The following is a 27,181-nucleotide window of genomic DNA, read 5'->3' on the forward strand; positions in this document are numbered from 1 at the left end:
CAAAATAGTTAATAAATAATATTTTTCATACTACATACAGTAATTTGCGTAAAAATACCTTCTTAAGTTATAGAATTAAATGACATATTTATTGGAAGTGCAATTAAAATCTAAATTCAACCCGTCGATTGTTTAGAATAAAAACAAATTCAAATAAGTCCAAATGCTATAGTGCTATAGTGTACAGCCGACAGCTGCTGGATTGTCACCTGTATGGGGATACTATTCTCTTATATTGCAGCAAATGAGAAAATTGAATATAAAGCAGCTTTGTCTTCCAATGGACCATCCCTGACGAAGGAGACCGCGATCTCCGAAACGCGTAGGAATTGGTCCTAACGACGCCTCTTACCCCCGCTGGTCACGTGACAGCCTACGTCACACAAGGTCCTACAGGTCTTTTACAGTGCCGCGGACCTCAAACACGAGCTTGATCATGCTCGCATGCCGCTGGGAAGAAGGCTAAAGGAGCATGTGTCACCGGCCGGAACCACGCTCCTGAAAGAACTCTTTTGCTGCCATCATCATCCTCAGAGAAGAACTTCGTACTGCGGGCTAAAGCACTACAGTGAGAGAGGAAACCCCAGCATCATGCACATTATACAGGTTTATCTGCAAGTTCATTAACTGTGGATAACTCTGTGCACCAGTTGTTGAAAATATGATACGCTCTGGAGATAATCAACCAGACATCTAGGACAAAATTTGGACTTATTTGAATTTGTTTTTATTCGTAACAATCGACGGGTTGAATTTAGATTTTAATTGTACTTCCAATAAATATGTCATTTAATTCTATGACTTAAGAATGTATTTTTGCTCAAATTATGTAGTATGAAAGATGTTTTTGTATTGACAATTTTGTGATGTTGTCCTGTTTTTGCAGCAAATACCTCTGTGTAAAATCACTTGCGCCAACCCATATAGACGTATATTATTAATAAATCATATTTCCCAAATGTCTGCTTAACATCAGCACAATTTTGGAAACATAGATTTTTTTTGTTAGGACGTTATAAGGGTTAAAAGTTGACCAGTGATTTCTCATTTTTCCAACAAAATTAGCAAAACCATTTTTTTTAGGGACCACCTCACACTTGAAGTGACTTTGAGGGGCCTATATGACAGAAAATTCCCAAATGTGACACCATTCTAAAACCTGCACCCCTCAAGGTTCTCAAAACCACATTGAACAAGTTTATTAACCCTTCAGGTGTTTCACAGGTATTTTTGGAATGTTTAAAAAAAATGAACATTTAACTTTTTTACACAAAAAAATTAATTCAGATCCAATTTGTTTTATTTTACCAAGGGTAACAGGAGAAATTGGACCACAAAAGTTGTTGTACAATTTGTCCTGAGTGCGTAGATACCCCACATATGCAGGTAAACCACTGTTTGGGTGCAAGGCACAGCTTGGAAGAGAAGGAGTGCCGTTTGACTTGTCAATGCAAAATTGAATGGAATTGAGATCGGACACCATGTTGTGTTTGGAGAGCCCCTGATGTACCTAAACAGTGGAAACCCTCACAAGTGACCCCATTTTGGAAAGTAGACTTCCTAAGGAACTTATCTAGATGTGAGATGAGCACTTTCAATCCCCAAGTGCTTCACAGAAGTTTTATAACGTAGAGCCGTAAAAATCAAATTTTTTTCACAAAAATAATATTTTCGCCCCCAATTTTTTATTTTTCCAAGGGTATCAGGAGAAATTGGACAACAAAAGTTGTTGTTCAATTTGTCCTGAGTATGCCGATACCCCATATGTGGGGGTAAACCACTGTTTGGGCATATGGCAGAGCTCGGAAAGGAAGGAGCGCCGTTTGACTTTTCAATGTAAAATTGGCTGGAATTGAGATCTGACGCCATGTCGCCTTAGGAGAGCCCCTCATGTGCCTAAACAGTGGAACCCCCCCCCCAATTCTAACTCCAACCCTAACCCCAACACACCCCTAATCCTAACTCTAACCATAACCCTTATCCCAACCCTAACCTTAATCTCAACCCTAACCCTAATTCCAACCCTAATCCCAACCCTAACTTTAGCCCCAACCGTAACCCTTATGGGAAAATTTAAATAAATACTTTTTTTTTATTATTGCCTAAATAAGGGGGTGATAAAGAGGGGTTTGATTTGCTGTGAATAGCTGGTTTTTATAGCGGGTTTTTATGTTTGACAGCTGTCACACACTAAAAGATGTTTATTTAGCACATTTTGAGTGCTATAATTTTTCCACATTTTGGCCCCCTGAGTCATGTGAGGTATTTTATTGGTACCATTTTCGGGCACATGACATTTTTGGATAGTTTTTTATTCCGATTTTTGGGAGACAGAATGAACAAAAACCAGCAATTACACTGTTCCGCGTGTCGTAAAATTGATAAAGCAGTTTTATTCTTCGGGTTAGTACTATTACAATACCTCATTTATATCTTTTTTATGTTTTGGTGCTTTTACACAAGAAAACTTTTATGGAAAAAATAATTACAAGATGACGTTTTCAGCGGTACGTTTTTTAATTTCATCCGTCTTTTTGATCGCATTTTATTGCACTTTTTGTTCGGTGGTATGACAATAAAGCATTGTTTTTTATTTATTGTTCCCAACTTTTTTTGATTATACAGACCAGCTTTACATTTGAGTTTATTACAAGTACCTTTCATTGCATTCACCGATTTTTTTGAACCTTTGTATTCAGCCCTTTTTTTGCCTTTTTGTATTGTAGCCTATGCCATTGTGACATTAAGTCAGGATGTGAGACAACTTCTTGTGGTTTTTTACTGAATAATATTGGGATAAATTCAATACGGTTTTCTCTGCATTTACAATCCAACCATATCGGACGTGGCACTAAGGTGTCACTATCCCGCTCTTTTGTATTGTTGTGTATTTATTTTTTAAACTTTTGTGCAATATTTATAATAAAATAATTATTTATTAATTTTCAATCGCTCCGAGGCCCATTTTTCTCTTGAATGAATAGATAGAATAGATAGATTGATAGAATAGATACGATGAATAGATAGAATATAATAGAATAGATACATTACCTGCGGCATCTTCTTCCCTGGCATTTTCCCACGGTGCAGAGGCTACCTCAGGTCAGGCAGTGAGGGAGCGCAGGCTCAGTGACGTCCAGGGGCGCCGCTATCATGGGGCAACACCTACAAATATGATACACAACCACAAATCTTCAAAAAAGTATATAGTTTATTATTGCACAATAATCACAACATTAAAATAAGGGAACAGACCACCAGGTGGCAATAGCCTAGTCACTAGGATGCACGCCATGTCAGTGCATCAGATATGATTATCCTGCGGTACTATATTACCATAGTTGTACATACCCCGATGGTAAACCCGCACGGCCCGACGCGCGTTTCGCTTCAGCTTTGACGAGGGAGAGTCTATTTTGTATTTGATATCCCCCATTTTTATATTAATTACTTACCATTCTGTTTATTTATCTCTTTTGGGGTAATTTATTATTTATGCACAGCGCTCACTTTATCCTAAGTATTTATTTGGCATATGTATTTTAAATGATGAAATTGGAGATGTGAGTATTTAGTGCATACTAGCCTTTTCTATATATTTAATTATTGTCTGTTTTTTAGGCCTAGTAAAATAATAGAGGTACTGATTATTTCTTACTGATTAAATTTATTGTCAATTTGATGTATGTATTTACTGCCCATACCCTTATATGGTACCTTGCACGCTATTGCCACAAGGGGGTCTGTTCCCTTATTTTAATGTTGTGATTATTGTGCAATAATAAACTATATACTTTTTTGAAGATTTGTGGTTGTGTATCATATTTGTAGGTGTTGAGTATTCTGATAGATACACGACTGTATATATATTTATCTGCTTGGTTTATCAACTATCATGGGCCAAGTTGAGCCCTTTGCTTCAGGCGGCAGTCGTCACTGAAAGACAGGGCGGCAGAGCGGCGGTCAGAACACCTGGTGCCGACTCTCCATTATCCCTGACATTTGCTGTCACTAGTGCGGTGCGCGCGCCCCCCTGCTCACAACCCACGGTGTGCAATATCAGCCGGTCATCCCTGCACCTGCAGAGCCGCACACCACATATTGGCTGCTCTGTGCAAACAGGACCTGTGAGGAGGTCACAGGAGGGGAGGAGTCAGGGGTCACATGATCAGGGCCTCCATGGATTGCAGGACTCTGCTGTGCTGGTTCCCATGGTAAGCTGCCTTGGATGTGTGCGGTCAGGAGGGGTTTACAGTGTGGATGTAGCAGAGCCGTGTGTGCACGAGGTGTACGGAGCAGAGCCGTGTGTGTACGAGGTGTACGGAGCGGAGCCGTGTATGTACGAGGTGTACGGAGCGGAGCCGTGTGTGTACGAGGTGTACGGAGCGGAGCCGTGTGTGTACGAGGTGTACGGAGCGGAGCCGTGTGTGTACGAGGTGTACGGCGCGGAGCCGTGTGTGTACGAGGTGTACGGAGCGGAGCCGTGTGTGTATGAGGTGTATGGAGCAGAGCTGAATGTGTACAAGGTGTACGGCGCGGAGCCGTGTGTGTACGAGGTGTACGGAGCGGAGCCGTGTGTGTATGAGGTGTATGGAGCAGAGCTGAATGTGTACAAGGTGTACGGCGCGGAGCCGTGTGTGTATGAGGTGTATGGAGCGGAGCCAGTAGCGTAGCTACTGAGGGGGCCATCGCCCCGGGCCCTGTCACATGAAGGGGCCCACCGGGAGCCAGGGCCACTTCTGTGAGGAGGCAGAACACAGCACAGGAGCAGTGCAGTATAATGTCTGCTCCCATCTGACAAGCTGCAGGCTGCTAGCACAGTGGCCGGCTGCAGTCTCCCCCCTGCAGTGAATGGTTTCGCCCGTCTGACCTGATCATGAAGCTTTTCCTGGCTGCAGTTTTCTTCACTCTGTGCACGCTGGGATTGGCTCAGGCACGCTGGGTCCTAGTGCCCACATCTTGCATTTTACTTAGGCCTCTTTCACACTTCAGTCTTTTGGCGTCAGTCTGAAACCGCCATTTTCCTCAAATAGCGGATCCGCCATTTTTTTTGGCGGATCCGCTATTTTCCCATAGACATACATTAGCGACAGATTGTGGCGGATGGTCGTCCGTTCCATCCGCCATGCGAGATTTGGCGGACGTCATCTAGACATAGACGGACATTATAACGTTTTTTGTCTGCGCCAAAATGGTGGTTCACGACGTCGCGACCGTCATTTTGGTGGATCCGTCACCCCAAAAGTAGATACTTTCACAGACAACCCCCAAGTAACGGATCTGTCAAAAAAACGGATCCGTTAGAACCGTTTTCTCAACAATTGTGACGGATCCATCGATCCGTCACTATGTCGGAGCAGACTGACGCCAAACAACTGAAGTGTAAAAGAAGCCTTAGACACTTCCTGGTCCTGCCTGCAAACTTTATCAGTAAGTGGGGATGGAACATTTTAGGTTTATTAAATTCGGGTATGTCACTGTGATGTGAATGTGAGACCATTGGGGTATTGTGGGCGCTGAAAGTGGGTGAGGGGGGACAGGGTACTGAGGGGATGGATGTGAGATGATGGGGGTATTAGGTACTGAAGTGGGGGAGGGGAGACAGGGCACTGGGGGTAAATGTGAGACCATGGGGGTGTTGTGGGAGCTGAAGGTGGGTGAGGTGGGACAGGGCCTGAGGGGGTGGATGTGAGTTGATGGGGGCATTGGGGCTGAAGTGGGGGAGGGGGGACAGGTCACTGGTGGCTGAATATTATAATGTTTTGTTATGATATTATATGTACTCCATCACATGTAATATTTGCTGTCTGGGGAGGCTGGAGATTGGCGGGGGGGGGGGTTAGGGGACTTGTGATACGTACCACCTGGGTCTTTTATGAGTATTAGTATACGAAGCCCCCATATAGTAACCAAGAGCTGCATCACATTTACAGCACCACTCCAGCATTATTTTTTATTTCATTGCTGGAGCGGAGCTGAAAATCCGCGTCCCCTGCCCCCTGTCTGATCCTCACCTTTTGGCGTTTTCATCTGTTTTAGTCTCCGCTCGGCTCCGTCTCCTGCAGTTTGTGACCTGTCCGAGGCTCCAGTGTTTCATGGAGCAGCGCAGAGGTCACTAATCAATGTGAGTCTGTGGGAGCCTCGTTCTGGCCTCTTCCTCACTCTCAGGCTACGTGCACACGGTGCCGATTGGCCACTGCGGATTCGCAGCAGTTTAACATGCGGTGTACAGTACCATGTAAACTTATGGAAAACCAAATCCGCAGTGCCCATGGTGCGGAAAATACATTGCATGCGTTGTATTTTCCGCAGCATGTCAATTCTTTGTGCGGATTCCGCAGCGTTTTACACCTGCTCCTGGATAGGAATCCGCAGGTATAAATATGCAGGCGAAATCCTCACAAAAAACGCAGGAAATCCACCGTAAATCCACAGGTAAAATGCAACACGTTTTACCTGTGGATTTTGCAAAAACTGTGCGGAAAAATCCGCACACGAATCCGCAACATGGGCACATAGCCTCATAGTCTTACATTGAGCGCTTGTGACATAGCTTCTCACTTCTGGCCAGTCAGAAGCTGCACTCACAAATTTGAGCCGTGCGACTGCAGCAATGCCACAAAATAGTGAATACGCCGGAGGATGAGTAAATGACCAGGGCAGGGGACTTGCGCTTAAAACACCACTCCAGCAGTGGAAAAAAAACCCTGCTAGAGTGGTGCTTTATTAATGTAATAATACCAAATGTATTACTATAAAGTTGATAAAGGCTTGGAATAAATGTCTGCAGTCACTTTATGTGACTGCGGACTACCAAATCATGACAGGGAGCTGCGGGCCCATCATACTCTGTATAAGGGAGCTGCGGGCCCATCATACTGTGTATAAGGGAGCTGCGGGCCCATCATACTGTGTATAAGGGAGCTGCGGGCCCATCATACTGTGTATAAGGGAGCTGCAGGCCCATCATACTGTGTATAAGGAAGCTGCGGGCCCATCATACTGTGTATAAGGGAGCTGCGGGCCCATCATACTGTGTATAAGGAAGCTGTGCACACATCATACTGTGATAAGGAAGCTGCGGGCCCATCATACTGTGTATAAGGAAGCTGTGCACACATCATACTGTGATAAGGAAGCTGCGGGCCCATCATACTGTGTATAAGGAAGCTGCGGGCCCATCACACTGTGTATAAGGGAGCTGTGGGCCCATCATACTGTGTATAAGGGAGCTGCGGGCCCCTCATACTGTGATAAGGGAGCTGCAGGCCCATCATACTGTGTATAAGGGAGCTGCGGGCCCATCATACTGTGTATACGGGAGCTGCGGGCCCATCACACTGTGTATAAGGGAGCTGCGGGCCCATCACACTGTGTATAAGGGAGCTGCGGACCCATCATACTGTGTATAAGGGAGCTGCGGGCCCATCATACTGTGTCTAAGGGAGCTGCGGGCCCATCATACTGTGTCTAAGGGAGCTGCGGGCCCATCATACTGTGTCTAAGGGAGCTGCGGGCCCATCATACTGTGTATAAGGGAGCTGCGGGCCCATCATACTGTGTATAAGGGAGCTGCGGGCCCATCATACTGTGTATAAGGGAGCTGCGGGCCCATCATACTGTGTATAAGGGAGCTGCGGGCCCATCATACTGTGTATACGGGAGCTGCGGGCCCATCATACTGTGTATAAGGGAGCTGCGGGCCCATCATACTGTGTATAAGGGAGCTGCGGGCCCATCATACTGTGTATAAGGGAGCTGCGGGCCCATCATACTGTGATAGGGGAGCTGTGGGCCCATCATACTGTGTATAAGGGAGCTGCGGGCCCCTCATACTGTGATAAGGGAGCTGCGGGCCCATCATACTGTGTATAAGGGAGCTGCGGGCCCATCATACTGTGTATAAGGGAGCTGCGGGCCCATCATACTGTGTATAAGGGAGCTGCGGGCCCATCATACTGTGTATACGGGAGCTGCGGGCCCATCATACTGTGATAAGGGAGCTGCGGGCCCATCATACTGTGTATAAGGGAGCTGCGGGCCCATCATACTGTGTATAAGGGAGCTGCGGGCCCATCATACTGTGTATACGGGAGCTGCGGGCCCATCATACTGTGTCTAAGGGAGCTGCGGGCCCATCACACTGTGTATAAGGGAGCTGCGGGCCCATCATACTGTGTATAAGGGAGCTGCGGGCCCATCATACTGTGATAGGGGAGCTGCGGGCCCATCATACTGTGATAAGGGAGCTGCGGGCCCATCATACTGTGATAAGGGAGCTGCGGGCCCATCATACTGTGTATAAGGGAGCTGCGGGCCCATCATACTGTGATAAGGGAGCTGCGGGCCCATCATACTGTGTATAAGGGAGCTGCGGGCCAATCATACTGTGTATAAGGAACTGTGAGTCCATCATGCTGTGATAAGGGAGCTGCGGGCTCATCATAAGGTGTATAAGGAAGCTGTGGCCCCATCATACTGTGTACGGGGGAACTGTGAGGGACATCATAGTGTTTGACGGAAGCTGCAGGCCCATCATACTGTTTATAAGGGAGATGTGGACCCACCATACTATGTATAGGGAACTGTGAATGCATATTGTGCATATGGGAGCTGTTGGACCATTACACTGTGTATAGGGGAGCTCTGGGGGCATTATACTTTCTATAGTGGAGCTCTGTCAGCATTATAGTGTGCAAAGGGGAGCATTGGGCTCATACTATCTGTAGGGGAGCAGTGAGAACATCATACGGTGTATCGGGGAGTTATAGAATCATCATACTGTGTATAGGGGAGCTGTGGGGGCCTTAGACTGTGTATAGGGAAGCTTTGAGCTCACCATACTGTGTATAATGGAGCAGTACATGAGGGAACTTAAGGGACATTATTAAATGTTAAGTGGGCACTTAAGCATTACTGTATTGTTATAGGGGCACTCAGAGTATTGCGACCATCAAAGTTGCATATCGTCACAATATGGCGGTAAAATCAATGTTCGTTTTTGTATATAGATTTATTTTCAATAACAGCGGTCATATTCTGAGTTTCCACTATATTCATAATTAGAGTGCGCAACCGTAACTGTAATCAGGGTTAACTGGTTAGGGGCCCACTCAGATGTTTCGCCCCCCCCTAAGTTGAAACCCTAGCTACGCCTCTGAGCGGAGCTGAATGTGTACTAGGTGTATGGAGTGGAGCCGTGTGTGTATGAGGTGTATGGAGCAGAGCTGAATGTGTATGAGGTGTACGGAGCGGAGCCGTGTGTGTATGAGGTGTACGGAGCGGAGCCACGTGTGTATGAGGTGTACGGAGCGGAGCCATGTGTGTATGAGGTGTACAGAGCGGAGCCGCATGTGTATGAGGTGTACGGGCAGGACCGTGTGTGTATGAGGTGTACAGAGCAGAGCCGGGTGTGTATGAGGTGTACGGAGCAGAGACGGGTGTGTATTCAGTGTACGGAGCGGAGCTCCATGTGTATGAGGTGTACAGAGTGAAGCCGGGTGTGTATGAGGTGTATGGAGCGGAGCCAGGTGTGTATGAGGTGTATGGAGCAGAGCTGGGTGTGTGCGAGGTGTATGGAGCGGAGCCGCGTGAGGTCGGAGTGGAGCCATCTGTGCAAGGTGTACGGAGCGCAGCCATGTGTGTAGGAGTAAATATGTGTGGCCATTATACAGTATGGAGCATCATGTGGGCCCATTATACAGTATGGAGCATCATGTGAGGCCATTATACAGTATGGAGCATCATGTGTGACCATTATACAGTATGGAGCATTATGTGTGGCCATTGAACAGTATGGAGCACTGCGTGGCCATTATACAGTATGGAGCATCATGTGTGGCCATTATACAGTATGGAGCACTGTGTGGCCATTATACAGTATGGAGCATCTTGTGTGGCCATTATACAGTATGGAGCATCATGTGTGGCCATTATACAGTATGGAGCATCATGTGTGGCTATTATACAGTATGGAGCACTGTGTGGCCATTATACAGTATGGAGCATCTTGTGTGGCCATTATACAGTATGGAGCATCATGTGTGGCCATTATACAGTATGGAGCATCATGTGTGGCCATTATACAGTATGGAGCATCATGTGTGGCTATTATACAGTATGGAGCACTGTGTGGCCATTATACAGTATGGAGCATCTTGTGTGGCCATTATACAGTATGGAGCATCATGTGTGGCCATTATACAGTATGGAGCATCATGTGTGGCTATTATACAGTATGGAGCACTGTGTGGCCATTATACAGTATGGAGCATCTTGTGTGGCCATTATACAGTATGGAGCATCATGTGTGGCCATTATACAGTATGGAGCATCATGTGTGGCCATTATACAGTATGGAGCACTGTGTGGCCATTATGCAGTATGGAGCATCATGTGTGGCCATTATACAGTATGGAGCACTGTGGTCATTATATAGTATGGAGCATCATGTGGGGCTCATTATACTGTATGGATCAATATATGGGGCTCATTATACTGTATGAAGCAATATATGGGGCATGTTATTCTGTATGGGGCGCTGTGCGGTGCACACAATACTGTATGGAGCAATATATGGAGCTCATTATACTGTATGGAGCAATATATGGGGCTCATTACTCTGTATGGAGCACTGGTGCCCAGAATACTGTATGGAGGACTATACTGTCTGATTTATGACCTATTGTAGAATGTACAATAGTTATCACTCATGTAATGTATGGGGGGGACTGTATATGAGATGGGAGCCCTATAGGGGGCTGTACTGTATATGTGTTTGGAGGGGCGCCGTTTTGAAGTTCACCTCAGGCAGCAGTGTGGCTAGATTCACCCCTGGTGATGTCACCGCTAGTCACTGAGCCTGCGCCCGCTGCGTCTCATTCATTCCCCAGTCGCTTAAGGCCCCGTCACACATAGCGATTTACCAACGATCACGACCAGCGATACGACCTGGCCGTGATCGTTGGTAAGTCGCTGTGTGGTCGCTGGGGAGCTGTCACACAGACAGCTCTCTCCAGCGACCAACGATCAGGGGAACGACTTCGGCATCATTGAAACTGTCTTCAACGATGCCGAAGTCCCCCTGCAGCACCCGGGTAACCAGGGTAAACATCGGGTTACTAAGCGCAGGGCCGCGCTTAGTAACCCGATGTTTACCCTGGTTACCAAAAAAAACAAACAGTACATACTCACCATCTGATGTCCGTCAGGTCCCTTGCCGTCCGCTTCCTGCTCTGACTGAGTGCCGCCGTACAGTGAGAGCAGAGCGCAGCGGTGACGTCACCGCTGTGCTGTACTTTCACTTTCACTTTGCGGTGCTCAGTCAGTGTGGGAAGCAGACGGCAAGGGACCTGACGGACATCAGATGGTGAGTATGTACTGTTTTTTTTTTTTTTACATTTATGCTGGTAACCAGGGTAAACATCGGGTTACTAAGCGCGGCCCTGCGCTTAGTAACCCGATGTTTACCCTGGTTACCAGTGAAGACATCGCTGGATCGGTGTCACACACACTGATTCAGCGATGTCAGCGGGACCTCAACGACCAAAAAACGGTCCAGGCCATTCCGACACGACCAGTGATCTCACAGCAGGGGCCTGGTCGCTGGTACGTGTCACACATAGCGAGATCGTTACTGAGGTCGCTGTTGCTTCACAAAACTTGTGACTCAGCAGCGATCTCGCTAGCGATCTCGCTATGTGTGACGGGGCCTTTACAGCCAGGAGCGGTCGCATTAGCAGCGGTCCCATTAGCAGCGCTCCCGGTTGTAAGCTTTATCTCCCCCAGATACTGCATGGGACACTCGTTACATTGGACTACGACAGAACAAGGAGTATACTTTTGCTTTTTTTATTTTATTTTTATTACAGAAGATCGAGGGTTTCGCTTGGAATGGTAGAACAATAAAAATATGGTCAAAACTGTGTGGTGTTTTATTTCACTAAAAGACTTTTTTCTGCATGTGTGTGTGTTTAACCATTTAATTACTATAAGATTAGTAATGGATAGGTGTCTTATTGACGCCTCTCCATTACTAAGCCGGCTTAATGTCACCTTACAATAGCAAGGTGACATTAACCCCTTATTACCCCGTTTTCCACCACTAGAGGGCACGTGGGAAGAGCTGGGCAAAGTGCCAGAATTGGCGCATCTAATAGATGCACCTTTTCTGGGCAGCTGTGGACTGCTATTCTTAAGGTACCTTCACACGAAGCGACGCTGCAGCGATAGCGACAACGATGTCGATCGCTGCAGCGTCGCTGTTTGGTCGCTGGAGAGCTGTCACACAGACCGCTCTCCAGCGATCAACTATGCCGAGGTCCCCTGGTAACCAGGGTAAACATCGGGTAACTAAGCGCAGGGCCGCGCTTAGTAACCCGATGTTTACCCTGGTTACCAGCGTAAAATCTAAAAAAAACAAACAGCACATACTTACATTCACGTCCCCCTGCGTCCACTTCCTGACTGACTGAGCGCCGTACAGTGAGAGCAGAGCGGTGACGTCACCGCTGTGCTGCTTTCACTTTCACTTTGCGGCGCTGAGTCAGAGGAGGAAGCAGACTGCAGGGGACGCAATGTGAGTATGTGCTGTTTGTTTTTTTTACATTTTACGCTAGTAACCAGGGTAAACATCGGGTAACTAAGCGCGGCCCTGCGCTTAGTAACCCGATGTTTACCCTGGTTACCAGTGTAAAATATCGCTGGTATCGTTGCTTTTGCTTTCAAACACAACGATACACAGCGATCGGACGACCAAATAAAGTTCTGGACTTTATTCAGCGACCAGCGACATCACAGCAGGATCCTGATCGCTGCTGCGTGTCAAACGAAACGATATCGCTAGCGAGGACGCTGCAACGTCACGGATTGCTAGCGATATCGTTATAATGTCGTTTCGTGTGAAGGTACCTTTAGTCTGGGGGAGCCAATATCAATGGCCCCTTACCAGCCTGAGAATACCAGCCCCCAGCTGTGAGCTTTAGCAAGGCTGGTTGTCAAAAATGGGGGGGACTCCACGCCGTTGTTTTAAATTATTTATTTAAATAATTTAAAAAAAAAGTGTGAGGACCCCTCGATTCTTGATAACTAGCCTTGCTGAAGCTGACAGCTGGGGGTTGCAGCTGTGAGCTTTGTCTAGCTGGTTATCAAAATTAGGGAGGAACCCACAGCATTTTTTTATAATTATTTATAGCGCAGGAGCGGCAGATGAAAACTACCATACGCTGCTCCTGCTGTCACTGTAATTAGCGGCTGTAGGTGTCAGAAGATGGGAGCAATAGTCCCTTCAGCTGACACCAGTGATCTGAGGTGAGTTTACACCTCCGATCACAGCTGATCGCTCCCCACTGTCTTATGACAGCGGGGAGCCATGGCTTTCTGACCGGCGGGGATGATTTCCCTGCTGATCAGAAGCGGTGTTTGCTGCGCTGTCATACGTATGACAGCATGTCAACCACTAATGGGGGGTCCACTGCTGGATGACAGGATGCATCATGCAGCCTGCCATCTAGAGGTAGCAGAGCCGAATGTGACATCACACCCGGCTGTCCTTGACTTCTACAGCACATACGCTGCAAGAAAAGTCAACCTAGCGTATTTGCAGAGTTTTTTCACCACCCATTCAAGTCAATGGGTGAAAAATGATGAAAAAACGCTGAAAGAAGTGACATGCTCTATGTCCAACAAACTCTGCAAAGCAGAAAAAACTGAACCTTGAACATCTAGGGGTTTGCCCATCACAAATCAGGAGAAATTGAAAACCAATGTTGAGGTTCATTTTCTCCTGTTAACCTTGTAAAAATAAAAAAAAATGGGTCAAAAAAATTATTTTTGTTGGGAAAATGTGATTGTTTTTAAAATTTTCATTGCTCAATGTTATAAACTTCTATGAATCACCTGGGGGTTTAAGGTGCTCACCATACATCTAGATAATTGTTTGAGAGGTCTAGTTTCCAAAATGGGGTCACTTGAGGGGTTTACCACTCCTTGGGCACTTCAGGGGCTCTCCAAACATGACACAGTGTCTGCTAATGATTCCAGCAATTTTTTTGGATTAAAAAGTAAAATAGTGCTCCTTCCTTTCCGACATCTGCCGTACGCCCAAGCAGTACTTTTCCTCAATATATGGCATGCTCAGGAGAAAATGCACATCAAATTTTGCATTTCGTATTCTCCTGGTACCCTTGTGAAAATGTAAAAAAATGGTGTCTAATGTAAAATTTTTGTGAAAAAAAGTTAAATGTTCATTTCTTCCATGTTCCACTTATCCCTGTGAAACACCTGAAGGGTTAATAAACTTTTTGAATGTGGTTTTGAGAACCTTAAGGGTATGTTTCCACTGTTAGTAAATGCTGCAGGTTGGGCGCTGCATACATCCGCAGCGTCCAGATGTTACAGCATAGTGGATGGATTTCAAGAAACCCCACCTACACTATGCGTACACCGGCACTCACGGCTTCCCTGCGGAGATGCACATGCAGCACATCTTTCCAGACTGCAGCATGTAAATTTATCTTGCAGAGATGCTCAGTCTCCGCAAGATAAATGTCCCCGTTACAGTGTATAGGGTGTGGTGATTCCACACGGTTCAATGATCACATGCGAAATCACCTGCGTTCAAAATCCGGCAGCGCTTTGGACGGAGCAGACGTGGTGCGTCCAAAGCGCTGTTGGTTCCTGACCGTGGGAACATACCCTGAGGGGTGCAGTTTTTAGAATGGTGTCATTGTTGGGTATTTTCTATCATATAGGCCCCTTAAAGTAATTTCAAATGTGATGTGGTCCCTAAAAAAATGGTTTTGCAAATTTGTGAGTAAAAATAATAGAATTTGCTGGTCAACTTTTAGGCTATGTGCTGCACACGTTCAGGAATTTTCGAGTTTTTTGCTATAAGAACGCGATAAAACCACACAAAAAATGCATAGATTAGGCATCCTATTGTTAGAATGCATTCCGCATTTTTGTGCACAAGCTGCGTTTTTTTCCATGACGGAATCGCATTGCAGAAAAATACGCAGCATGTTCATTCTTTGTGCAGAATCGCCCGGGATTCCGCACACATAGGAATGCATTGATCCACTTACTTTCCGCATGTGGCTATGCCCACCATGCGGGAAGTAAGCGGATCATGTGCGGTTGGTACCCAGGGTGGAGGAGAGGAGACTCTCCTCCAGGCCCTGGGAACCATATAATTGTTAAAAAAAGGAATTAAAAAAAATCATGATATTTTCACCTTCCGGCATCCCCGGTAGTCTTCCCGCTCCTTGCGATGCTCGCGTTTCCAAGGATGCTTTGCGGCAATGAACTGTGATGACGTGCGGTCTTGCGAGACCGCTACATCATCTGGGGTCATAGCCGCTAGGCATTACTGGGAACGCAAGCATCGCGAGGAGCGGGAAGACTACCGGGGACGCTGGAAGGTGAGAATATCACGATTTTTTTTTTTTAGCATTAGATCTCTTTACTATTGATGCTGCATAGGCATATGGCCCCACAGTATGCAAATCTATTCATGGCCAAGCTTGAAAGCGACTTTTTGTCCTCATGTCCCATCAGGCCTCTGGCCTACTACCGCTACATTGATGACATTTTAATCATCTGGACGGAGTCTGAGCCACAGCTAAAGACGTTCCATGAACAGTTTAATCAATTTCATCCAACCATCGACTTGTCACTCAACTACTCCTGTACTGAAATTAACTTTTTGGACACCATCATTAGCTGCAGAACAATAAAATAGAGACATCCCTGTATCAGAAGCCAATCGACCGTCCAACATACCTTAAATGGGACAGATTCCATCCAAAACACATATAAAACTCCATTGTCCACAGCCAAGCCATCAGATACAATCGTATATGTTCCAACCCAAAGGATGAACACCTTGGTCGCCTCAGAAAGACCTTTTTGAATCAGGGCTGCCATCCAAGAACAATTCTGGAGGTGCTAAGGGGTGCTGCATGGAAATTACAACCTTTACTACAAAAAGATGCCCACTTACAATCCGTTTTTCCAGACCCCCCCACTACTGTGTTTTAGACAGCCCCCAAATCTAAGAAGCATCATTGTCAAGAACTCCCTGTCCTCTCCCACAGCTGCAGGTACCTTTCCTTGCAACCAGAAAAAATGTAAAACCTGTCCATTTATAATGACCATGAACAACATAAAGATCCCCAGTTCACATCAGGACTACAAGATACCAGGTACTTTCAGCTGCGTCACTTCTAATGTGGTGTACCTAATTATTTGTACTAAATGTCCAACTGGGGGTCTGTATGTGGGGGAGACAGGGCAAAAGCTTAGAACAAGAATGAATTCTCACCGCCACACAATAAGAGAAAAAAGAATGGATCTACCTGTGGCAATACATTTTTGTCTCTCAAATCATAACGTTATGGACATGAAGTCACTTGTGTTAAAAGGTAACTTCAAATCTAAGAGAGACAGAAGAGTCTGGGAATATAAACTGATGATGACCTTTGACAGTCTCACTGCAGGAATGAATGTGTCGCATGGATTTATGTCTTTTTACATCAACTAAGGAACTTGCCCCTCAGACCATGTGGGGTCATCACAACAGAACCAACACCAATCAGAGGACAATAAAACATTCCTTATCTAAGAACTGGTACAATATTTATGGACATAACTGTTTATCACTGATGGTAATTCTGCTTCATGTCACCTGTCTTATCCATGGTTTTTCCTTTTTTTTTTTTTCTGTGCTATGTTGTGCATAAATATGTGATTCTTCAGAATTTGTATTAGTCTTTGCCTGATGAAGACACCTGTGTAGTCTCGAAAGCTTGCAATTTGTTACCATCTTTTCAGTTAGCCATTAAAAGGTATCAACCACTGAGGACTCTCAATCTAATATATAAAGCTGAATGTGTGTATGTATGTGTGTATGTATGTCCGGGATTGGCATCTGAACCGTCGCAGCTACAGCCACAAAATTTTGCACAGTCACACGTCTAGACCCCGAGAGCGTCATAGGCTATATTGTGAGGTGAAATTTTAACCCCGCACTTTCCAATTCACCAAACAATTTTGCCCCTATCTACATAATGGGGAAAAAGTGAAAGGAAAAGTGTTGGAGGCGTCGCAGCTACAGGCACAAAATTTTGCACAGTCACACGTCTGGACCCCGAGAGCGTCAAAGCTATGTTGTGAGGTGAAATTTTAACCCCGCGCTTTCCAATTCACCAAACAATTTTGCCCCTAGCTACATAATGGGGAAAAAGTGAAAGAAAAAGTGTTGGAGGCGTCGCAGCTACAGGCACAAAATTTTGCACAGTCACACGTCTGGACCCTGAGAGCGTCAAAGCCATGTTGTGAGGTGAAATTTTAACCCCGCGCTTTCCAATTCACCAAACAATTTTGCCCCTATCTACATAATGGGGAAAAAATGAAAGGAAAAGTGTTGGAGGCAAATTAACAGCTGCCAGATGTGAACAAGGGGGACTTAAAGAATGAGAGCGATGGCGCCAAAGAGTATATACTGTACAGTTGCTAAGGTAGGGCCCCGACATGGGATAATCACCACACCACCACGGGGATATGAACACACACACAAAATGCGCCACACACTACCACGTGCTCAAACACATATACCACCCCCAGCGCACATTTCACCACACATACACCAACCTCGCCACATAAAAGTTGAAACACAAAAGTCGCCGCTCAAAACTCGCCTCGCGCAAAACTCTCCACATGCAAAACTCGCCACACGTGCAAAACTCACCTCATGGAAAACTCGCCACACGCAAAACTTGCACACGCGGAAAAAATGCCACATGCACAAAAGTTGCAACACATGCAAAAGTTGCCTCACACAAAACTTGCACATACTCAAAAGGCACCACACATAAAACTCGCCACGCGCAAAACTCGCCATGCGCAAAACTTGCTGCACACAACTTGCTACACTAACCTGTCACATGCAACTCGACACACAAAAAGTTGCTACACGCATGTCGCCACACAAAACTCATCTCACAAAAGTCGCTACATGCATGTCGCCACACGCAACTCAACACACACAACTTGACACACGAAACTCGCCCTAAAACACACACAAGTCTGGTATTATCCTTCAAAAATAAAAATCTGATTAATAAGCTGACAAACTACAAGAGCAACAAATGTGCCATATAGGAATCCGGCAGCTGTCAGTCACATGACCTGTCTATTATGTGTATGTGTGAGCTAATATATACTGCCAGGGGGTGGGCTTACTGTTGGCTGGGGATTTATCAGGCTGCCAATTTAGCTTACAAATACTGAGGTAAAAATACTGACCAAATAACGTGTGAACGAGGTCTAATACAGGAGGAGATGACATACAGATATATACTATATACAGGAGATGACACACAGGTATATACTATTTACAGGGGAGATGACACACAGGTATATACTATATGCAGGAGGAGATGACACACAGATATATACTATATACAGGAGAGATGACACACAGGTATATACTATATAGAGGAGGAGATGACATACAGGTACATACTACATACAGCAGGAGATGACATGCAGGTATATACTATATACAGAAGGAGATGACACACAGGTATATACTATATACAGGAGCAGATTACCTACAGGTATATAGTATATACAGGAGGAGATGACATACAGGTATATGCTATGTATAGGAGGAGATGACATACAGGTATATACTATATACAGGAGGAGATGACACACAGATATATACTATATACAGGGGAGATGACACACAGCAGGTATATACTATATACAGGGGAGATGACATACAGGTATATACTATATACAGGAGATGAAATACAGGTGTATACTATATATAAGGGAGATGACAAACATGTATATACTGAGGTGAAAATGAGAGGTGTGAGGTGAAAATGAAAAGGTGTGAGTGGAAAATGAGAGGAGTGAGGGAAAATAGTGGAGTGATCGGAAAATGACAGATGTGAGGTCGAAATGACAAGTGTTAGGGGGGAATGAGAGGAGTGAGGTGGAAAATAAGAGGAGTGAGGGGGAAAATGAGAGGTGTGAGGGAGAAAATGAGAGGTGTGAGGGGGAAAATGAAAGATGTGATGGGGAAAATGAGAGGCGTGATGGGAAAATAAGAGAAGTGAGGTGCTATAACTAACCACAGATATTTACTATGCCCAGGCAACGCCGGGCTCTTCAGCTAGCTTAGATTTACAATCTCCATGCTTTTCTCATGGTCAACTTTATGTGGCCTGTTCAAGAGTTGGAACAGCCAAAAATCTGTTTGTCTTTGCACCTGAAGGAAAAACTAAGAATGCTGTTTATCAAAAGGCTCTCGAATAAGTAGTAGAAGATTACTTCACATTACTTGGCCAATTTAGTTAAATCTGTGTGGAATATCTCTGGTGTTGAAATATATGTTGTAAAATGCTTCTATTAGCTTAGTTTTTGCCTTTTAATAATTACATTTCTATCTATTTGTTTTGTGTTTTTTTTTGTGCAGAATAAATTTTTGTTAACACATTCTATTTTGCTAACAGCAGTTATTACCCCGGGCGAAGCCGTGTAGTACAGCTAGTTCTAAATATTTTTCTATGTTTGACAAGTGTGACCAACCTGTCAATCAGTTTTCCAAGCGATGCTACAGGTCGCTTGTAAAACGCTAGTGTTTAGCGGGAATATGCATGCCAATTCAGCATGCGTTTTTCCCGTGGCAATTCCAGACGTGTGCACATAGCCTTAACGCTTATAACATCCTAACAAAAAAAAAAATTATGTAAAGTAGACAAATGGGAAATTATATTTATTAACTATCTTGTGTGACATAGCTCTCTGAGTGAAAAATAAAAGTGAAAAATTTGATCATTTTCAAAATTTTCAGCAAATTTCTGATTTTTTTCACAAATAAACACAAGTCATATCAAAGAAATGTTACCACTATAATAAAATACAATAAGTCAAGAGAAATATGTCGCCATATAGTAGACGTCCGGTTACCATTGTGAAAATAAAAAAAATTGGGGCTAATAATTCCCTCATGTGTGGGGTCTATTTGTCTCCAAGCAGAGAAATCACACGTTACATTCCACACATAACACTGTGTAGAGAAGGCGGCGCGGGGTAATTGTGCCAGTAGTGAGGGGAAATAATGGCGGGAATGTCACTGACTGAGGAGAAGTTTCCATGTAGGGTCTGCACTGCGGATATCATTCCCTGAGGCCCCTGATCATGTGACCCCTGACTCCTCCCCTCCTGTGACCTCATCACAGGTCCTGTGCGCACAGAGCGGCCATATATGTGGTGTGCGGCTCTGCAGGTGGAGGTAGGTGCTGGAGATTCCCCATTACTGAGCGCGGGGGACATTAACCCCTTCAGCACTGAGACTCTTTTGGGGCTTTTGTTGCCACTTTATAAGAATCATAGCTTTTTTGTTCTGTTTCCTGTAAGGCCTCTTTCACACTTCCATCTTTTAGAATCAGTCACAATCCGCCAAAGTGTTGAAAAGACGGATCCTGTGCAGATTGTAGAATACGAAAGCACTGGATCCTGTTTTTTGACGGATCCGTCGATGCAGCAGCTGCAGGAAAAATGGGTTAAATTAAAGGTATAGAAATTCTTCCAGGCATGCTCAGTGTAAAAACGGAATCCGTCGCTGGATTCCGTCATTTGGTGGACAGTGACGGATCCCATAGGGTTCAATTCTAGCCAACGATGGACGACACAGGATCCGTCGTTGTATGCTTTTTCGATGCAGACAAAAAACGTTTCTTTGGACGTTTTTTCCAGACGACGGATAAAGAAATTCTGACGGATCCAGCGACGACGGACGAAACGTGTGGCCATCCGTCGCTAATACAAATCTATGAGAAAAAGACGGATCCAGCAGGCAAATTCGCTGGATCCATTTATTTCACAAAACTATGCATTGTGACGGAAACAGAAAGATGGAAGTGTGAAAGAGGCCTAATAGATACATACAACCAAACTATGGAAGACAGGAAGGGAGGAAATGGATTGTTCTCATAGTACAGGGCCCCTTTCTTGGCCTCAACACAGTGTAATGCCCCCATTATGCCTCTTATGCAATATGTATGGTATACCCCACAAGTATAATGATCCCACAGTACCGTCATACCCCCACACACAATGTGATGTTCCCACAGTACCGTCATCACCCCACACAGTGTAATGTTCCCACAGTACCGCCATCTCCCTCACACAGTATTAGGTTCCCACAGTATCGCCATACCCCCACACACAATGTAATGTTCCCACAGTACCGTCATCACCCCACACAGTATAATGTTCCCATAGTACCGTCATTTCCCACACACAGTATAATGTTCTCACATTACCACCATCCCCACACACAGTATAATGTTCTCACAGTACTGTCATCCCCCCACACACAGTATAATGTTCTCACAGTGCTGCCATCCCCCACATAGTATAATGTTCTCACAGTACTGCCATCCTCCCCACACAGTATAATGTTTTCACAGTACCATCATTCCATCACACAAACACAGTATAATGTTCCCACAGTACTGTCATCACCCGACACAGTATAATGTTCCCACAGTACTGCCATCCCCCCATGCAGTATAATGTTCCCACAGTACCGTCATCCCCCACACGGTATAACCTCACAGTACCGCCATGCCCCCACATGGTATAATGTTCCCACAGTACTGCCATCCCCCCACACAGTGTAATGCCCCCATTATATCCCTGTATGGTGTGACCAGATACAACACACAAACACAAGGCAGAAGTAACTAATATCATTATTTCCCTGATGTGACGGAACTGTGATCCCTACAGCAACAGTATATAATGCAAAACATGGTGATTATGAGGTGAAATATACAATATCATAAATACAATGAATTCTCCAGCTCACTCTCACTGTAATAACAGCCTCTAACCGTATGTTACTTTAGCTACTGACAAGGGTGATGTCCCAACACATACAGGCCTCAACACTACTTCTTCTACGAACACAGGTCATAGTTGAAGTCTCCGGTTCTTACCGCTAGGCCACATGTCCTCCTGATAAAGTCTATTAAGGCTCGCTGACCTGCCTTCAGTTCAACCTGCCCCTGTCTTGACTGTTGTACTATCCCTGACCAACCCCTATTCTGTACGTCAGTGCTGGAAGCAAAGGCCCAGCTCACTCGTGCCTCCTGCTCTTCATTGCAGGCGTATACTCCCGAGCAGAATATCCTCTCGGATCTTCAGGGCTTGACCAAAGGAGGATGTCTCTCGTACCTGAAGTAGTGAGGGCTGGGACTCAGCTGTTGCCTGGAGTAGTATGTACTCCGGGTTTTGACTGGCGCAGGTCTGGTTCTCAGGCCTTGAATGGCGTAGCCTGGATTCTGGGACTCATCTGGTGTCGCCTGGGTTCTGCTTCCCGGCATGCCACAACCTGCTGCCTTGGGCATTTTACCATGGCCTGGTACCTCGGCCTCAGTTTCTTCCCCTACATACATCCTGCCATTCTTTGTGTGCCGCCAAATTTGCACCTTTTTTTGTACTGGCCTTTTACAGTGGGTAAGGAAAGTATTCAGACCCCTTTACATTTTTCACTCTTTGTTTCATTGCAGCCATTTAGTATATTCAAAAAGTTCTTTTTTTAATTAATGTACACGCTGCACCCCATCTTGACTGGAAAAAAACCCCAGAAATTTAGAAATTGCAAAATTAATAAAAAAAGAAAAACTGAAGTATCACATGGTCATAAGTGTTCAGACCCTTTGCTCAGACACTCAAATTTAAGTCACATGCTGTCCATTTCCTTGTGATCCTCCTTAAGATATATCTTTTTTGGTGAGAATTCTAAGTGGTATGTGTGGAGTAAACCAGGCACTGCTCATCACCTGCCCAATACAATCCCAACAGTGAAACATGATGGTGGCAGCATCATGCTATGCGGGTGTTTTTCATCTGCAAGGATAGGATGACTGGTTGTCATTGAAGGAAACATGAATGCGGCCAAGTACAGATATATCCTGGATGAAAACCTCTTCCAGAGTGCTATGGACCTCAGACTTGGCAGAAGGTTCACCTTCCAACAAGACAATGACCCTAAGCACACATCTAGAATAACAAATGAGTGGCTTCAGAACAACTCTGTGACCATTCTTGACTAGCCCAGCCAGAGCCCTGACCTAAACCAAATTGAGCATCTCTGTAGAGACCTGAAAATGGTTGTCCATCACCATCCAAGCTGATGGAACTGGAGAGGATCTGCAAGGCAGAATGGCATAGGATCCCCAAGTCCAGGTGTGAAAAACTTGTTGCATCATTCCCAAGAAGCCTTTAAAAGGGTCTGAATACTTTCCGTACCCACTATATATCAAGAAACTGCATCACCAAGGTACCATCTAGACTCTTCCTTGCTGAAACTCTCCCTCTTCCTATTGATACCCCAAAGTCCTGCCTGGATGGCAGATGGCAGTCTTCTTGTACAAATGCCGCACATTGCTGAGAATTCCCGCTTCCTATGGCACACCTTTTTAAAACCCATTATGCAGTATGTATGATGCCATTCACACAGTATAATGTTCAAACAGTGATGTCATTTCACACAAAAGATATTTTCATGCTACCACCATTCCCTCCACATAGTATAATATTCCCACAGTACCATCATCCCCCCACACAGTATAATGTTCTCATAGTACCACAAATCCACCACACACAGTATAATCTTCTTACAGTGCCACCATTCCATCCACACAGTATAATGTTCTTATAGTACCACAAATTCACCACACACAGTATATTCTTCTTACAGTACCACCATTCCATCCACACAGTATAATATTTCCACATTACCACCATCCCACCACACACAGTATAATGTTCCCATGGCAACGCCATACCCCCACACACAGTATCATCATTCCCTCCTCACAGTATAATATTCCCACAATACTGCCATTCCCCCACACACAGAATATCCTTCCCACAGTACAGCCATTACACCATGCACAGTATAATGCTCCCACAGTACTGTCATTTTTCAGTCACCCATAACAGCACCACGAGAGGATCTGCCCTTCAAGGACCGGAAACCTTCAAGATAAAAAGGGTGGCTCCTCTCTCTGCATCAGTTGGTTTCCTGTCCTTGATGGGAAACCTTCAGTAAGATCGACAGTGAAGATAGACGTGGATGCCACGTCCCGGGATGGTCAGGGTTTGTCAGGCATGGGTCTGCTGCGGCCATCACTAGGTACCGGTAGCGCCTCGGAGGTCCCCGTGGGGTGCCCTCCCTGAACTGCTATGTGCTAGGCACTGGTGTGCGGTGCCTCCATGATTTGCTGCCCAGATGCATAGGCGTGCCCGGTGAAGAAAAGCCGACAAGCTGCGCCGGTGCCTCACCTGTAGGGGCTGCAGGGCTTCCTCCATCTGCAGTCCCATGTGAGTATGAAAGGGGACCACCGGCAGGCAGATGGTAGCATCAGGATGGAAGCTCAGCAATCGCCTGAGCAGCTACAGCCACCATGTCAGCAGGAGCAACAGGAGTTGCCCTAGCAGCCAGAGAAAAGACGCCTGTCATGTCCTCATGAGAGAAAGGAGGATGCGCCCCAGCAGCCTCGCCAGGCCAGTGGCTGGGCAAATACCCACATGGGAGACTGGCTGGGAATCCCTGGTCCCATTTACATCGTTCCTGGTACAGAATCTCATTAAATGGGAGTGCGAAAGATCAGATAGAAAGGGACAAGGTTTGGCTTCTCTTAAAAGGAAGTACCCCTTTGAAGGGTAAGCATGCTGTTTGTGGGATAAAGCCCCAAAGGTAGACGTGGTAGTATCCAAGATTTCTAGGAGATTTTCCCTCCCATTTGAGAACTTGTGGTCATTAAAAGAGTCATTGGACAGGAAGACTGACAGCTTCCTTTAGATGGCCTGGAAGTCCTCAGCAGGGGCCCTGAGACCGGCCATCGCAGCCACATGCACGACCAGGTCCCTGAAGGTTAGGCTGTTACATGGCAGTCCTGGACCTCAAGGATGCCTATTACCATGTACCTATTCACAAACAACATTGCAGATTCCTCAGAGTTGGAGAACAGATTAATTCGCAAATCAGATACTTACAGTGCAGGGCTCTTCCCTTTGGGCTAGTGATAGCCCCCCGGATATTTACAAAACTAATTTCGGAAGTGACAGCTCATCTCCAGGAGAACATATTGGTCATACCATATCTAGACGATTTTCTGATTGTGTGGGATTCCTTTCTCCAGTGCCAGGAATGCGTCAAAATAGTCAGAGAGGCTTTAGAGTCGCTGGGGTGGCCCCTGATCTTGAAAAAAATCCAGTTTAGAACCAGTAACATCACAGGTCTTTCTGGGTCTAGTGATAGACTCGATAAGACAGTAATGCCGCCTCCTGGAAGAAAAGAAAAGAAACATCAAAAGCCTTATCTCATCAGCTGCAGCAGGTCCACAAATGTCTCTCAGAAGAGCAATGTCCTTGTTGGGATCTCTATCCGCTTGTATACCAGCAGTCAAATGGGCCGAGTACCACACATGAAGTCTTCAGTGGTGTGTCTTGGAGAATGAGGCAGTCTTGAGGGGGCGATTGGAAGACAAGATAATCCAGAGACAGCAATCCTTTCCCTCCGGTGGTGGCTAGGGATCGATTCAACGCCCAGGGGAGTTCCCTGGGTGAATGAGATATCCAGAGTAGTCACAATGGATGCCAGCCACTGGGGGTGGGGAGCCCACCTAGATGTCCACTGGCTAAAAGAGACCTGGTCGCAGGAGGAGTGGTTACTCTTGTTAAACAACTGGGAGCTCCTCACGTGGAGAAGCATTAAAAGGACTGTTACCTTTTCTGCAGGGCCACCATGTGAGAATGCTCTCCAACAACCGGACCACGGTGGCTTATATAAATCACCAGTGGAACACTCATTCCCGGTTGTTAATGTCAGTTGCAGAGCGGGTATTTTTACTGGCAGAAAAACATCTCTCATTATCAGCCCTGCATATCAGAGGGTCAGAGAATATCAAGGCCGACCTCCTAAGTCGCGGTCAGCTAAGTCAGGGAAAATGGTCCCTGATGGATACGGTGTTCAATCAGATTGTGGGGTCTGCCTAGATCTTTTCACCTCAAAGTACAACAGGAATGTCCAAAAATTCTGTTCTCTGAGTCCAGCAGACAACCCTCATGGTAGATGCCTTCAGGATGGAATTGACCTCCGGTCTACTTTATGCCTTTCCCCTGGTGTGCCTCATCCCGTCAGTCTTGAGGAAGATCAGGAAAGACAGAGACAGAATTTTCCTGATAGCCCCGTTTTGGCTAAAGAGACCTTGGTTTTACTGGCTAAGGACGATGTAAGTATCGGATCCGTGGGTACTTCCGGAGGATCAGGATCTTCTATCCCAGGGGCCGTTTCTACATTCTCAGATGTCCGGGCTGCATTTAACAGCCTGAAATTTGAGAGGTCATTCTTAGAAAGAAAAGGGTTCTCGGCTAGGTTAGTTTCTACCCTGCTTTGTAGCAGGAAGCCAGTGACCACTAATATCTACAGGATGATCTGGAAAAAGTTCCTATCCTTTTCAGGGGCAGAATGGGAAGAACTCCCATTAACATCTATACTGGAGTTCCTCCAGAAGGGGCTAGAGCTTGGCCTTTCTGTTATTACCCTTAAAGTGCAGGTCTCGGCCCCAAGGGTTCTTTTCAATTATGACCTAGCGAGTACTAGATGGGTTTCTCAATTTATTAAGGCCTGGTCGGTTCCGTCCTGTAGAAGCTCTTTATGGGATCTGAATTTAGTATTAACCGAGTTAATGGAGAGCCCCTTTGAACCATTGCTCTCCATTTCAAAGAAAGTAATCTCTTTAAAGACATCCCAGCTGGTGGCACTTACATCAGCCGGCAGATTAAGTGACATACAGGCTTTGTCAGCAGACCCTCCTTACACTCAGGTCATGGTGATTACAAAATTTAACAGGGCTCAGGAAATAGTATTGCCATCTTTTTGTTCTAACCCCAGCAACCAAAAGGAGGAAAAGCGGCACACCCTAGACGTTAGGAGGTGCTTACTGCGATATCTAGAGGTGACAGAACCCCTGGAGGAGACAGAGGGCCCTGTTTGTATCCTTTCAAGGGGCTAGGAAGGGTGTTAAAGTGTCTAAACGAACCATAACGAGATGAGTTAGAGAGGCTATCAAACTAGCTCATGTTAGTGCAG

General features: G+C 45.6%; 1 protein-coding gene across 1 annotated transcript in view; it reads left to right on the plus strand.

The window, feature by feature from the left end:
- Positions 1-4,170: 4,170 nt before the first annotated feature.
- The window catches only part of LOC143767640 (uncharacterized), a 430,474-nt gene continuing 407,463 nt past the window's right edge, over positions 4,171-27,181 (plus strand). Inside the window, exon 1 of the mRNA XM_077256085.1 lies at positions 4,171-4,214. Coding sequence (XP_077112200.1) covers positions 4,212-4,214 — 3 coding nt within the window. The 5' untranslated portion in view covers positions 4,171-4,211. The remainder of the gene's footprint in view (positions 4,215-27,181) is intronic.

Source organism: Ranitomeya variabilis, chromosome 4 (assembly GCF_051348905.1).
Source record: "Ranitomeya variabilis isolate aRanVar5 chromosome 4, aRanVar5.hap1, whole genome shotgun sequence".
In the NCBI taxonomy this organism is placed as follows: Eukaryota; Metazoa; Chordata; class Amphibia; order Anura; family Dendrobatidae; genus Ranitomeya; species Ranitomeya variabilis.